The 16,941-nt window shown below is 36.2% G+C and overlaps 1 protein-coding gene across 1 annotated transcript in view; it reads right to left on the reverse strand.

The window, feature by feature from the left end:
- The window catches only part of disp (dispatched), a 185,510-nt gene that overhangs the window by 113,516 nt on the left and 55,053 nt on the right, over positions 1-16,941 (reverse strand). The window contains exons 5-7 of the mRNA XM_067140121.2: positions 8,107-8,241; positions 6,507-6,675; positions 1,695-1,882 (exon numbers count right to left, since the gene is read on the reverse strand). Coding sequence (XP_066996222.2) covers positions 1,695-1,882; positions 6,507-6,675; positions 8,107-8,241 — 492 coding nt within the window. The remainder of the gene's footprint in view (positions 1-1,694; positions 1,883-6,506; positions 6,676-8,106; positions 8,242-16,941) is intronic.

Below are 16,941 nucleotides of genomic sequence, written 5' to 3' on the forward strand. Positions count from 1 at the left end.
TATTATTATTATTATTATTATTATTATTATTATTATTATTATTATTATTATTGATATCAAGAGTACACTCATTCAGTTTTGGAGTGACTGTACATTACTTTGAAAAAATCAAGATTTATTTTTGGTGACGGATAATAATCTGCAGAACGGTTAATCGAGGGACGGATAATCAAGGTTTTACTGTGTATTGCTGTCTTAATTATTTTTGGTGACGGATAATAATCTGCAGAATGGTTAATCGAGGTACGGATAATCAAGGTTTTACTGTATATTGCTGTCTTAATAGAACGCGGGCTAGTAATAAAAATAAAAGGTGACAATTCTACAAATTCAGAAACCAGACGATCACTGTGTCATATAAGACATCCCAATGCTACTAGGTTAAAGATGGATGAACAACAACAAAAGAAAAGAAAAAATGACAAATCATATTCAGGTCTATACTTCCAGCAAAACTATACAGATATTACTGGAAACAAACCACCCAGAACGTAAGTACAAGAGTGTAAATTGTTTTCAGCATAAACTTCAAGGGTCAGGATACCTGATGTAAACAAAGAGGTGTGCATTGATTGTATGCTCACTGTCTGATACTGCATGCATAGGTGTTTTACATGAATGTAGATCAGGACAACACTCATTGGCTGATGCCACGTATACAGGGAAAGGCATTGCAGAAACCGTAATTATGTCATGTATTTTTTTTTGCTAGTTGCTTTACGTCGCACTGACACAGATAGGTCTTGGGTGACGATGGGATAGGAAAGGACTAGGAGTTTGAAGGATGCAGCCGTGGCCTTAATTTAGGTACAGCCCCAGCATTTGCCTGGTGTGAAAATGGGAAACCACGGAAAACCATCTTCAGGGCTGCCGACAGTGGGATTCGAACCCACTATCTCCCGGATGCAAGCTCACAGCTGCGCACCCCTAACCCCATGGCCAACTCACCCGGTACTAGGTGGGTTCAAGTGTTTTAATCTTCCTCAAGAAGTCCAGTTTCTTTACGTATAGTCCCTCCGGCACCAATCACCACTTCCCAACTTTTAATTGTGTTATCAGTTTTTTTTAACAAGTTGCTTTACTTGATACAGGGAACCTGAAATATTTGCCCCGAATGAGACTAAGTCTGTCATAGTGCATTGGCACTGCCGGTGGCTCCAAGTAGCCTATGCAGTGGCCTCCACGGTATGCACTAGCCATGCATCTTGGTGGGTGTGCCCAACTGATGAGCCCAACTTAGCACACTGGAGCAAAAGGCTGTCAACCAGGAATTAGCTGGAAAATTTATAATGTCCAATAATGGACCATTTATATTATAAGTTGCTTTACGTCGCACGAACACAGATAGGTCTTATGGCGACGATGGGAGAGGAAAGGGCTAGGGGTGGGAAGGAAGTGGCCATGGCCGTAGCCTCAATTAAGGTACAACCCCAGCATTTGCCTGGGATCGGCAGCCCTGAAGACGGTTTTCCGTAGCTTCCCATTTTCACACCAGGCAAATGATGGGGCTGTACCTTAATTAAGGCCATGGCCACTTCCTTCTCACTCCTAGCCCTTTCCTGTCCCATCGTCGCCATAAGACCTATCTGTGTTGGTGCAATGTAAAAAAAATAAAAATAAAAGGGTCCTCGCAACATGGTTCATAGGAGGCCTTTTCCTCAACACAGACGTTTTTTGGCTAGTGTTCAACTCACAGTCGGGTTGATCACCGTAGCTGCTCCTTTAGCCCGGTCCATCACTATGGTGTGAGCTTGACGTGTTGAACTGTCTTCAGAGAGGTATCCAATGTCTTCATAGACTTCGAGGTGATGTTGTCTACAAAGGCTTCCAGCAATCATGGAATGTACTACATTGTGGTGGTTGATTTCCTTGAGATAGGAACCTAAAATGCAAGGAAGGGTTTTGAACTCATCTTATCTTCTGCAATGCGATGTATTAAGACTCCTTCCAGGAAGAGTTTGAACAGGGAAGACATTGCGATTCATTTCAATTCCTTCCATCCACTGCCTACATGATACTTCCTTCGTATTGCTTACCTAGGAGTTGCCTGTCTCCCAATGAGAAAAGAACATTACTTTACGGGGGAATTTTCAGATATATTCAAGCATTAGGTTCTCTGAGATATTCAATTTGCTACTTGGTAAGCGGCAAGTGCTGGATTCAGTGATCAATTTTAGTTTGAAGCGCTCTGGTCGTTTCTATGCATTGGTTCCATACAGTCTACAGTTATCAGCCTTATGCATATATTTATATGCTGAATGAAGGCTATCCATTTTGCTTTAAAATATCCCAAGTCTTCTTAGGTTATGTAGTGCACAGATCATGACATCTGTCAGTAATCCAGTAACTTCTTTAACAGAGCCCTTTATAGTGCCTGAGAAATTATGCTGTCAGGTTTTTAAGAGATGCACTCTGGGACATGTATACCAGTGTGGCCAATATACGGGATGAGTAGATTTAACTGCTGATCAGGAATGAGAAGGGGTTGGTTTTAATTCTTTGTGAGCTGGTCTATGACAAGAGAGGGATTGAATTTAATTTCAACCTGAAAAGTTACACCAAGATATTTTTTGGTCTCATCTGAGGAAACGCATGTAATTTTGTTTTCGTCTAGAGTAGTGAGAACAGTACGACTCAACAGACATTTGCAAATAGTTTTACTCTTCCTAGCATTTGTTTGTAGCCCAATACTTGCTAGTGAATTTGTTGCCTGATCTGCAAGGTGCTTAGAGGCAGCTTTATTCTTGCATAGCAGAGTCAGATCATATGCAAATGCAAATACTGTAAAACTTTCTGTATCTGGGATTAGTATGTATCTGTATACCTGGGAAATTTCTTTCTCACTTAATTCTCTCAGAATGTAGTAGACTGCTAAACTGAATAGTAAAGGACAAAGACAAGCACCTCTCATAACAGGGCTAGCACCTGCTTCAGCTATCTTATTTATCTGTACGCTGGTTGAATTATCAGTCAGAAGATTTATGACCAGTGTCCTAAGTTTAGATGATATACGAACAGTGCTATTTGCTTTATATCCTTATGTGGTATGTTATCGAAGACCTTAGAAATATCAATAAATGAAATATAGCAGTCTTTCTTCTTAATTTTCAAGTCTTTCTTGCAGCCATTTATAATGTATGTATTAATGAAAGTCCCTGGGCAGGATATGAAACCAGTTTGGTTGGAACTGAGTTGAACAGTTTTTCTAAGCATCTTATCAGTCACATGTTTGATAACCTACTGCAGAAGTGAGTAAATTGTTACTAGTCTACAGTTCTGGATATTATCTGGATACCCCACATTGTGGATTAAAACAGTCCTAGCCTAAGACAAATCATAGAAAAGGCTAGAGAATTCAATGTTCCGGTATATCTGTGCTTTATTGACTACCAAAAGGCCTTTGATACTGTCAAATGGAACCATCTTTGGAAAATTTTGGATGACATGGGTTTGCCACTCCATTTGATTGATCTCCTCAAGTCCTTGTATAAGGAAAATACAGCCACTGTGAAGATTCAAAACAAACAGTCTCAGCAGTTTCGTACAAGGGCTGGAGTTCGCCAGGGATGTATCCTGTCACCGTTACTTTTCAATATCTATGGTGAATATGCAATGAGAACTGCATTAGAAGGCTGGGACAAAGGGTTTTCCATTGGGGGATGCAAGATCAACAATTTGAGATTTGCTGATGACACCACCTTGATATAGCATCATCTGAAGAGGAGTTGACAGAGCTGATCAAGAGAGTAGAGGAAGCAAGCCTAGAAATTGGATTACGCCTAAATCGACAGAAAACCAAAGTCATGATTGTTGATCGTAAGAACAACAACAGTCCACATATCAAACAGATTGGAGGGTGTGAAGTTGTACATCAGTATGTATACCTAGGCTCCTTACTATCCAATTCTGGTGGTTCCAAGGATGAAATAAAGCGCAGAATTGAAATAGCAAAGGTAGCAATGATCCGTCTGCGGAAGATCTGGAAAGATAACAACATCACCATTAAGACAAAAAAGAAGCTCGTTGAATCTCTAGTCTTCTCAGTCTTCTTGTATGGCGCAGAGACGTGGACCATCCTCAAACGTGATCGTGAATGGATAGAAAGCTTTGAAATGTGGTGCTGGAGGAAAATGTTAAGGATTCCTTGGACAGCTCATCGCACGAACACATCAATCCTGAACCAACTTCAGATAAAAATTCGTCTATCGTGTAAGGTCTCTCAACGAATTGTACGCTACTTTGGACATATAATGCGCCGAGATGGTAGTCTACAAAAGCTGATTGTTGAGGGCAAAGTCCAGGGAACCAGATAACGAGGACGAATACCAACGCGATGGATTGACATGGTGAACGGCCCCCTACAGTGTTCTCTCAGAGTAACCACATTGAAAGCTTTAGATAGGGAAGAATGGCGGAGTATGGTTCATCGGCTAGAGGGCTGAATATTATGATAGTCACGACGCCTCAGTCATGAGGCAAAACGAAGAAGAAGAAGAAGAAGAAGCCTATATGAAACATGTTGGGACAAACCTCCAACAGAGCATGCAGGTCACAATGAAAGAAATCATTTTATAGGCATCAAGCTCATTTATGACTTTTAGCTGTATACCATCCTCTCCAGAAGCAGTGTCAAGATGGATTCCACGACATGCACTAAATGTTGTGACCATCAAATAAATCAGCTGCATGTAGAGTACTGATGTACTGACGTATAGTGATGAAGTTCTAGTACAAGTGTTCAAACTTCAGTCAGACATTTATTCACTGTTATTGACCATCCATTTCATCTCTCTAAATGTCTGAGAAGCCTGGTTGCAGCGATTAGCTTACCTTGCAGATATGCTTTCAAAAGCTTACGAAAAATCTCTCACACCATAAACATGAATTTTAGAAAAATGTCTTTCAAAAGAAATGAATGCTTTTCAACAATCAATTATATTTTAATTATTTTTTTTTAGATATAGAATCTTGACTTGATGACACTAGTTGATATCAGTATCCAACATTTAACTGGTTTGCAAGAATCTTTTTGAAATATTTTCCATCCTCCACTGAACAAGATAATTCGATAAGAAAACCCTCGCAGTATTTCAGAAAGACCTGATGGCATGTCCAAAAAAATATTTGTGTGTTTGCTAGCTTCTGATATCGGAAACTACTTTAAAACAGAAATTTACGGAACTTTCCATAACTGAATTCTGGTGTAACCTACCTCAGGAATGTTTGGACATTTCTAAACAGGTAGCAGCAAAACTCCTCCCATTTCCAACAATGTATCAGTACAAAGTAGGATTTTTGCAATAAGCAGCAACAAAATCAAATTTCTGCCACACAAGATACGAGAATTCAGCTTTCCTTAAATTTCTCCAGCCTGTTTGAAAGTAAGATTTTATGTTTATGCATGTAATTATTAAAAAAATACATGCAGTTTATAAATATAATTGTATTTTTATGAACTCGTGGATATACATGGTAATTCATGTAGAAGACTTATTGTCAATGTTAAATATGTAATATATGGTAAATACAGAGGCTTATTTATAATGGAATTCATTTGAAGATCCATAAATTTTTCTATAAGTCCAAAGGAATTTGTGATGAGAAACGTTTGGGAATCACTGCCCTAAGGGACTCTGTAATTGGACATCTACTAGAGCCTAAAACATCAGATAAAGATAAGTTCTTTTACAAACTCACTCTCTCTGTATTTTTCCTTTTCATTCTCCCACCCTCAAGTCATAGCCGTGTTTAGGATTCAACAACAAACATTATAATCGTTACCACTAATAAAGGTTTCAACCAAAAAATCTGCATTTGTGTTATTTTATCCTTCTTTCTGTATATTCTACCATCATATTATTACTCAGTAAGCTGTTAATCTCACATCTATTTCCTAAACATTTACAGTCTATAATGAGAATATATCTAGAATTTTATTACAATAAACTACGTGTTGACTTGACTTACACAAAATGGTGCTCATTTCCGTCTTGCCGCCTTTTATGAAGTTTCAGTAAAACATTTCTTAAAGATTACCTTGCAGTCTGAGTTATTTCTAAAGATGTCTTATAATTTTCTGATTGACTTAACAGTTATTTGTTATGCTCTGTTGCCACATAGCCTACTCCTATCGAATAACACCAAGCTGTCTGCTCAAGACATAAAGTCCCCATTTGACTGATGAATCAGCATGAACACCAACCTTATTCACAGAATTTCACTGTTGAAGTTATGTTCCAGGAACATCCTCCATTTCCACCTTCCACCTATATTTCCAATGTAACAATCAGAATTTACAGTCTGTTGAAAGAAAAACTGGCCCAATAATAATTTATTCTCGTTCTACTAATGGCACTCCAAACATCAGTTTCAGGTACATGGAGAAGAGAGCTGTATGAACTAGTCTTGGGTTTTTACATGATCTGTACCATTATTTCATGCATTTAACTGCCTGTTGAAACAAGACCATCCTTCATCACAAAACACTACCAGTCACCACAGCTCACTGACTGAAGAAACCAACTGCAACAGTTGCTTATCATCCAAAGATGGTTCACCTGGTGCAGGTCTTTCTATTTGACGCCACAAGGCGACCTGCACATCTGGATGTGTGATGATGATAATGATGATGAAGTAGGAAGAGTGTGAAACCCGGTATTGGCACACAGCATACTCCTGTCGAAAAACACCAAGGGGTCTGCTCAAGACTTAAAGTCCGCATTTGACAGACAAATCACCATCAACAGCATCATATGCTCTCACTCCATATAAACAATGCGGAGAGGTTTGGAATTGATTCCAAGTTTTCGGCACGCAATCTAGTGATTAGAAATTATATACCAACATCTCTCCTACCCTGCCAGATGACACTCTGATGGTGACATTTTTTTTCCACCAATGGGACTCAGACCAACTAACAATGGTGTCGGATCAAATAGACTTGATGCTTTAACAAGCATGGCTGCTTGGCGAGCATCTGCAACAATGTATTCTAGTGACAGGATCTCTTCAGTTTAAACTTTGCAATTCAATGACTTTTTAGGGTCCAAATTTCAGTTTTATGGTTGCCTTGTACAACAAAATATAATTTTCTGGCTCAAGTTTTATTAACAACATTTTTGCTAGTAGTCTAACAGTGCACAAACACAGATAAGTTTTTGGCGTTGTTGGAATAGAAAAGGAACAAGATTTGAAAGGGAATGGCTGTGGCCTTAAATTAGGCATAGCCTGTTATTTTCCTGATATGCAAATGGGAAATCACATAAAACTATCTTCAGGTTTGCCAACAATGGGGCTCAAACCTGCCATCTCCTGAGTACAAGCTTAGAGATACACAACCTGTATCACGTAGCTAATTTGCTTGGATTTCATTACGGATCTGTTAAGGAATTGCTTTAATCATTCTTGAATATCCTGGAGCATCTCATCCGTTAGCACAGTTAGTTCCGTTACAGTTTTCTGACTTAATACAGAACACATGGGTTTGATTTTATTAACAATTTTTCTAATTCAATCGTGCATTGGAATTTTCTCACTGCAAAACTCCTCAAGAAATTTCCTTCTAACTCTTCTTACAGACAAATGCTTAAAAAATCAGCAGTACACAGAAATATACTGCTTATTAGTAACCTTATAAGTCATCAAGACAAAAGCAATCACTTACAAGGCAAACTGCAGGTGCTCATAAACCAAAGATAGACTTTCACAAGGCTCGATGAGATTAAGGGCTGTGTGTTATGAATCACTGGGATAAGGCACTCAGCTGCTGCCAAGTGGCTGTGGAAACCCCAGATACCCTTTTGAATATTACCCTGTATGTCAATAGTAACCAATATACTTGCATCAGTCATTAACATATGTCCTATTCCACTATTGTAAACCTCACAAAAATAATTTCCAATCTTTTCTTTTATTTCAAAGGAGATTTAAACTTGATATACTGAAGCAGTGCATAGTTTGACTTATATGCCTGAAGCATACTCTAAATGTTGGCAAGACCGGAAAAAATATACATGGAGTGGTATGCTAACTGTCCTTATTTGAGTCCTAAAACACCTTGTCCAGTGATGTAAAGTAATAAAACTTATGTTACATAATTATACCTACCCCTGAGGCATTATCAGGATACTTCCAAACCTGAAATTCCTTAGGCTGCAGTGTTGGTTCTCTAATGACTTCGGTAAACAACATTTCATCAGCAGTCAACTTGTGTGCCACCACTGTGCCATTCATTTCCACATCCTGTAGAAGAAATACAATCAATTAAAACATATAAGATGCAAAAATAGAATTCTGAAGGTTGGCTACATTATGTTTTGTTCCTTCAAGAAGGTAATGTAAATAGGTTTTTTTTTTTTTTTTTTTTTTTTGCTAGTGGTTTAACATCATACTAATACATCAAAGGTTTTTGGTGATATAAGGACTTGGAAGTTAGTGGCCGTGGCCTTAATTAAGGTACAGCACAAGCATTTGCCTGGTATGAAAATGGGAAACCACAGACAATAATCTTCAAGGCTGCCGACAGTGGGATTCAAACCCACCATCTCTCGAATGCAAGTTCACAGGTATGCGACCTTAACCACATGGCAGAACAAGACTCGGTCGGTCGGGACATGTTATTTTATATATATATGGACTAGCAAGATACCCGTGCTTCGCTACAGCTTTAAACTGAAAATTATTATTCGAAGTATTCAAATTATTACATTTTGGGGAGTCCACTGTCAGCTAACGCCCGCCTTCGTAGCGTAACGGTTAGTGTTATTAGCTGCCGTCCACGGAGGCCTGGGTTCGATTCCCGGTACTGCCAGAAATTTAAGACTGGCAGGAGGGCTGGTATGTGGTCCCAATGGTACATGCAGCTCACCTCCAATGGGGGTGTGCCTGAAAAGAGCTGCACCACCTCGGGATGAGGACACGAGTTTTTACTTTTTTTTTTTTACTGTCAGCTAAGCCTGTAAAATATGCCCTCAGTTCCTACATCAAACATTTGGGGGAATGATTATTTATTTTCTGATCTAACACTCATTTGAACACCATACGGAGGAATATGAATGTTTTAAACCCTATCTTATTTAAAATCTGGGATATAAAAGCGACCAACCTGTGAAATTTTGATTTTGTACGTCGAATAGTAATGGATGAATGAATACTTCTTAAGGGGTGAATGTTTTAAAATATTTATTAACATCTAGAGTATAGAAGACCAACTTTCATAAAAAAAAATAAGTTAGTGCCTGAAAGGGTTTTGGAAGAATGGATATTGTGTTTCTGAGGGTCAACCACCCTTTAGGTGAGAAATATTTTTAAGTATATGATATTTTACATCTAGGACATAAAAGAACACCTTTATCGTAAAATTACAACCCTGTACGTCAAACAGTTTTGGAGCAATGAATAATTTTGTTTATGGAACTAACCTCATTTAACACTTTAGGGTTGGAACATTAAAAAATATTTCCTATTTCACAACTAGGATTTGGGATTGGAAAATTGTCTTCGTACGTTAAACCATTTCGGAGGAAGGAAGGAATATATTTGTTTTCAGATCTTAACCCCCATTTAACTCTCTGAGCGGTTAAATTTGTTTCAAACCTTACGTTATTCAACGCCAAGGATATCATTTGTAATTCTAAATTCGTAATTCAAACGGTTTCATATAAATGCATATTTTTGTCATCATTCCTCATCCCCAGACAAAATCCCCTTACGGGTGTATTGTTTTAAGTCCACTCCTTATTTGTATCCTCATAAAAATAATTCAACTCATTTTACACCCCCATAAGTTGAATCCACCAACCCCTTCCCTGCAACAAAATGTGTGTCTCTTTATTTTTAAAGGAGATTCCAAATACCAATTTTCTCATCTGCAACATCCTTCATTTTTGAGATATAAGTATCCTCAAGAAAGAATTCAACTCACATTTCAATTCATTTATCCCCTCCCCCCAATTGGATTTTCCGAAAAATGTACGTGTTCCTTTGTTTTTAAAGGAGATTCAAAATACCAATTTTCACGTCTGTAATATCTTCAGTTTTGGAGATACAATCATCCTAATAAAAATAATTCAACCCATTTTCAGTCACTGAACCCCCCCCCCCGAGTGTTTTTTCCTAAAACAAAAAAATACGTGTTACTTTATTTTAAAAGAGATTTAAAATACCAATTTTCATGCCTGTAATATGTCAAAAGTTCTTTTGATATACTGTAGAAAAAATTTGCATGTTCCTTTACTTTTACAGGAGATCCAAATAACAATTTTCACGTCTGTAACATCTTCAGTATTTGATATATAAGTATCCTCAGAAAAATAATTAAACACCTTCTTCAGTTCTTTTCACCCACCACATCCTCTTAAGTGGATTTTCCGAAAACAAAAGAATACATGTTTCTTTATTTTTAAAGAAGATTCCAAATACAAACTTTCATGTCTGTAACATCTTCAGTTTTTGAGATATAAGTATCCTCATAAAAAGGGTTCAACTCACTTTTCAGTCCTTTTTACAACCTCCTTTAAATGAATTTTCCGAAAACAAAAATACGTGTTTCATTATTTTAAAAGATTTTCCAAATACCCATTTTCACGTCTGTCATATCTTCAGTTTTGGAGAATCCAGTATCCTAATAAAAATAATTCAACCACTTTTCCAGTCATTTATACCCCCCTTAAGTTTTTTTTATCCAAAAACAAAAATACGTGTTCCTTTATTTTTAAAGGAGATTTCAAATACCAATTTTCACGTACGTAATATCTTCAGTTTTGGAGATACCAGCACCCTAATCAAAATAATTCTAACATTTTCAGTCATTTTACCCACCCCCTTAAGTGTTTTTACCAAAAAGAAAAAAAAAAAAAGTGTTATTTTGTTTTTAAAAGAGATTAATAATACCAATTTTTTGGGATATACTACAGATTGCTCATTTTAAAAATTCACCCCCTTTAACACTTCCCTTTAAGTGGATTTTCAGAACGCAAATTATGCATGTTCCTTTACTTTTATAGGAGATTTCAAATACCAACTTTCACACCTGTAACATGTTAGGCTTTTGAGATATATTCTAGATATACTCATTTAAAAAATTCACCCCACTTGCGACTCCTGTTTACCCCTCTCTTAAGAAGATTTTCCAAAAACAAAAAAAATACATGTTTCTTTATTTTTAAAGAAGATTTCAAATACCAATTTTCAAGACTGTAACATCTTCAGTTTTTGAGATATAAGTATCCTCATAAAAGGTACTCAACCCCTTTTTCACCTATTTCCACACCCCTTATGAGGATTTTCCAAAAACAAAAAAATACAAATTTCCTTATTTTTAAAGAAGATTCCAAATACCAATTTTCACGCCTTTAAACTGTTAAGTTTTTTGAGATAAATATACACTCATTTTAAAAATACACCCCCCTTTTCACCCCGTTAGCGAAGGAATATCCAAAAATCCTCCCTTAGTGAGCACCAACATTGTAATGTAAATGTATCCTCAAAATTTAATTTCTTTATGTTCAGTAGTTTTGGCTCGGCGATGATGAATCGGTCGGTCGGTCAGGACATGTTATTTTATATAATACTAGCAATTACCTGCGGCTTCGCTCGCGTGGATTTCGTAATTTGATCAATGTAATAGTTCCTTGGCATTGTACTAAGACAATATATGCAAATTCTTAAAGTATAAAGACTCACCCAAAAACTGAGTTTCATTTACCCCAATAATTCTTTGTAAACCATGTTTGTGGTATTACGTTTTGGGGCTAAGACGACCATGCGACCTACAACTGTACATCTGAGAAACAGTCTACTCTCAAGTCGAAAAAAGAAATACCTGTTCTTTATTTTTAAAGGAGATTCCAAATACCTATTCCCACATCTGTAACATTTTCAATTTTTGAGATATACATAAGTATCCCCATGAAAGGAATTCAACCCCTTGATGAGTCCTTCCCCCACCCCGACCCCCATCTAGGTCCATTTTCCAAAAACCAAAATACGTGTTTGTTTATGTTTAAAGGAGATTCCAAATACCAATTTTGACGCCTGTAACATCCTCATTTTTTAAGATATAAGTATCATCACAAACACTTATTCAACTATTTTTCACTTATTTTTACCCTCCGTTATGAGCGTTCGCCGAAAACAAAAAGGCACATGTTCCTATATTTTTAAAGGACTTTCCAAATACCAAGTTTCTTGTCCCTAACATGATAAGTTTTTGACATATAATGTATATCATCCGGTAATCATTTTAAAAATTCTCCCGCTTTTCCAATTCTTATCAGCACCTTCACTGGATTTTCCAAAAACAAAAAAAAATACGTGTTTCATTATTTTTAAAGGAGATTCCAAATGCCAGTTTTCATGCCTGTACGTCTGTAACACCTTCAGTTTTTGAGATAAATGTATACTCATAAAAATAAATCAACTTCTTCACTTCTTTCAAACCCTCTCCCGCCTTAAGTGGACTTTCCGAAAACAAAACGTACGTGCTTCTTTATTTTGAAAGGATTTTAAAAATACCAACTTTTCCGTCTGTAACAACTTCAGTTTTTAAGATAAAGTATCCTCATAAACATATTTCAACTCTTTATTTACTTATTTTCAACCCCACACCCCTTACGTCGATTTTCCGAAAAAACAAATGCGTGTTTATTTTTGAAGGAGATTCCAAATACTAATTTTCACATCTGTAACATCTTCAGATTTGAGATATATGTATCCTCGTAAAAGGAATTCATCACCGTTTTCATACCCCGCCCGCCAAATGCGTGTTTATTTATTTTTAAAGGAGATTCCAAATACCAGTTTTCACGTTTCTAATATCTTTAGATTTTTGGTGTGTGTGTATATATATATTACACCAAAAATGAGTACCAGGTTAATTCCTGGGGGCAAAGGTGGCCGGGCGTAGAGCTAACCACTCTACCCCATCACGTGCCGAGGTTAACAATGGTGGAAACCTTTACCTTCCACTCCTCCAAGGGCCTTCATGGCCTGTACGGAGGTGACTTTGCTTTGCTATACATATATATATATATTCTCATACAAATAATTCAACTAATTTTTCAAATCTTTCATCCCCCTCCCGTTGAGGGTGTTCCCGAAAACCAAAGAATACGTGTTCCCTTATTTTTAAAGGAGATTCCAAATACCAATTTTCACATCTGCAACATCTTTAGTTTTTAAGATATACTGCAGATACACTATTTTTAAACATTCACAGTTCCCATTAAGTGGATTTTCCGAAAAAATATATTTACATTTCTTTACTTTTACTCGAAATTCCAAGTACCAGTTTTCAAATCTGTAATATGTTATGTATCTGAGATAATTTACAGATGTAGTCTTTTCAAAAACTCACCAGGTTTGTCACTCCTGTTCACTCCCTATTCATCGGATAATCCAAAAACACAAAAATACGTGTTTCTTTGTTTTCAAAGGAGATTCCAAATTTCAATTTTCATATCTGTAACATCTTCAATTTTTGAGATATAAGTCTCCTGATAAAAGATGTTGAACCATTTTCCCCCGTTTTTCACACCCCTTAATGGGATTTTCTGAAAACGAAAAAATACGTGTTTATTTTTAATGAAGATTCCAAATACCAATGTTTACGTCTAAACGTTTTTGCTTTTGAGATATAGATATCCTCATTTTAAAAATTCACCCTCCTTTTCACCCCCTTAGCGACGGAATATCCAAAAATCTTCCCTTAGCGAGCACCTGCATCTTAATATGAATGTATCCCCAAAATTTCATTTCTCTATGTCTAGTAGTTTTGGCTCGGCGATGATGAATCTGTCAGTCAGTCAGTCAGTCAGGACATGTTATTTTATATATATAGATATAGACTAGCAATTACCTGCAGCTTCGCTCACGTGGATTTTGTAATTTGATCAAAGTAATCGTTCCTCGGCATTGTACTGTCATTATCTGAAAACTCCTAAAGTATAAAACTCACCCAAAAATTGAGTTTCATTTATCCAGAAATTCTTTGTAAACCATGTTTGTGGTATTACCTTTTGAGGCTAAGACGACCATGCGACATAGAACTGTACATGTGAGAAACAGTCTTCTCGCAAGTTGAAAAAATAAAGAAATGTTTCTTTATTTTTAAAGGAGATTCCAAATACCTATTCCCATATCTGTAACATCTTCAGTTTTTGAGATATACATAAGTATACCCATAAAAATAATTCACCCCCTTGATCAGTACTTCCACCACCCTCACCAACATCTAAGTGTATTTTCTGAAAACAAAAATACACATTTCTTTATTTTTAAAGGAGATTCCATATACCAATTTTCACGTCTGTAACATCTTCAGTTTTTGAGATATAAGTATCCTCATAAAAAATAATCAAACAATTTTTCACTTCTTTTCACCCCCTGTTAAGTGCCTTCTCTGAAAACAAAAAGGTACAGGTTCCTGCATTTTTAAAGGCCTTTCCAAATACCAAGTTTCTTGTCTCTGATATGTTAAGTTTTTGACATATACTGTAGATATACTGGTACTCATTTAAAAAACTCTCCCGCTTTTCCAATTCCTTTCAGCCCCTTAACTGGATTTTCCGAAAACAAAAAAATATGTGTTTCATTATTTTAAAGGAGATTCCAAATACCAGTTTTCATGCCTGTACGTCTGTAACACCTTCAGATTTTGAGATAATTGTGTACTCATAGGAATAATTCAACTTCTTCTTCTTCTTCTTCTTCTTCTTCTTCTTCTTCTTCTTCTTCTTCTTCTTCTTCTTCTTCTTCTTCTTCACTTCTTTCCACCCCTCCCCCACCTTAAGGGGACTTTCCTAAAATAAAAATGATGTTTCTTTATTTTGAAAGGAAATTCAAAATACCAACTTTCACGTCTGTAACAGCTTGAGTTTTTAAGATAAAGTACCATCATTATATATTTCATCTCCTTATTTACTTATTTTCAACCCCACACCCCTTACGTCGATTTTCCGAAAACAACAAAATGTGTGTTTCTTTATTTTTAAAGGAGATTACAAATACTAATTTTCATGTCTGTAACATCTTCAGTTTCTGAGATAAAAGTATACCCATAAAAGTAATTCAACTCCTTTTTCATCCCCCCTTCCTACCTGTTAAGTTGATTCCCCCTCCCCAAAAGTGCATGTTTCTTTATTTTTAAAGGAGATTCCAAATACCAATTTTCACATCTTTAACATCTTTAGTTTTTGAGATATAAGTACCCTCATACAAAGAATTCAATAGCCGGGCTGAGTGGCTCAGACGGTTAAGGCGCTGGCCTTCTAACCCCAACTTGGCAGGTTCGATCCTGGCTCAGTCCGGTGGTATTTGAAGGTGCTCAAATACGACAGCCCCGTGTCGGTAGATTTACTGGCACGTAAAAGAACTCCTGCGGGACTAAATTCCGGCACCTTGGTGTTTCCGAAGACCTTAAAAAGTAGTTAGTGGGACGTAAAGCAAATAACATTATTATTATTATTATTATTATTATTATTATTATTATTATTATTATTATTATTATTATTATTATTAAGAATTCAACTAATTTTTCAATTCATTCACTCCCCTTAAGTGAATTTTCTGAAGACAAAAGAACACATGTTTCTTTATTTTGAAAGAAGATTCCAATTATAAAAAAATATTCATGCCTCTAACATCTTCAGTTTTTGAGATATAAGTATCCTCATAAAAAGAATTCAACTCCTTTTTCACCCCATCCTGTTAAGTTGATCCCCCCCTCCAAAAGTGCACGTTTCTTTATTTTTTAAGGTGATTCCAAATACAAAGTTTCACGTGTGTAACCTTAAGATTTTGAGTTATAAGTTTCTCCATAAAAATAATTCAATTTTTTTACTTCCTTTCACACTCCCCACTCAAGTGAATTTTCCAAAAACAAACAGTACCCGTTTCTTTAAAAGAGCTTCCAAATACCAATTGTCACGACTGTAACATCTTCAGTTTTTGAGATATTTGTGTCCTCATAAAAAGGAATTAAACTCCTTTTTCACTGCCCCTGCCCCAAGTTCATTTCCCCCCAAAAAATGAGTGTTTCTTTATTTTTAAATGAGATTCCAAATACTAATTTTCACGTCTGTAACATCTTTAGTTTTAGAGATATAAGTATCCTCATACAAAGTATTCACCTTTTCTGCAATGAATTCACCTCCCCTAAGTGGATTTTCCAAAGACAAAAAATTATGTGATTCTTTACTTTGAAATAAAATTCCAAATACAAATGTTCATGTATGTAACATCTTCAGTTTTTGAGATATAAGTATTCTCATGAAAATAATTCAACTCCTTTTCCACTCCACCCCCGCCCATTAAGTTAGTTTTCCCCCACCCAAAAAATGCAAGTTTTTTTTATTTTTAAAGGTGATTCCAGATGCCAATTTCCACATCTGTAACCTTCAGTTTTGAGATATTTCTCCAGAAATAGAATTCAAATTTTTTACTTCCTTTCACACTCCCCACTCAAGTGAATTTTCCAAAAATGAACAGTACCTGTTTCTTTAAAAGAGCTTGCAAATACCAATTATCAAGACTGTAACATCTTCAGTTTTTGAGATACATGTATCCTCGCAAAAGGAATTCATCTCTATTTCATCCCCCCCCCCCTACCAAGTTGATTTCCCCCCTCCCCCAAATGTGTGTTTCTTTATTTTTAAAGGAGATTCCAAATACCAGTTTTCACGTTTGTAACATCTCTAGATTTTTTTGGTATATATATATACACATTCTCATACAAATAATTCAACAATTTTTCAATTCTTTCACCCCACCCCTCCGTTAAGGGTTTTTTCTGAAAACCAAAGAATATGTATTTCCTTACTTTTAAAGGAAATTCCAAATACTAATTTTCACATCTGCAACATGTTAAGTTTTTTAGATAAACTGTAGATATGCTAATTTTAAAAATTCACCCCCTTTTTCAGTTCTCCTTGAGTGGATTTTCCA

This window comes from Anabrus simplex, chromosome 2 (assembly GCF_040414725.1).
Source record: "Anabrus simplex isolate iqAnaSimp1 chromosome 2, ASM4041472v1, whole genome shotgun sequence".
Taxonomy (NCBI): Eukaryota; Metazoa; Arthropoda; class Insecta; order Orthoptera; family Tettigoniidae; genus Anabrus; species Anabrus simplex.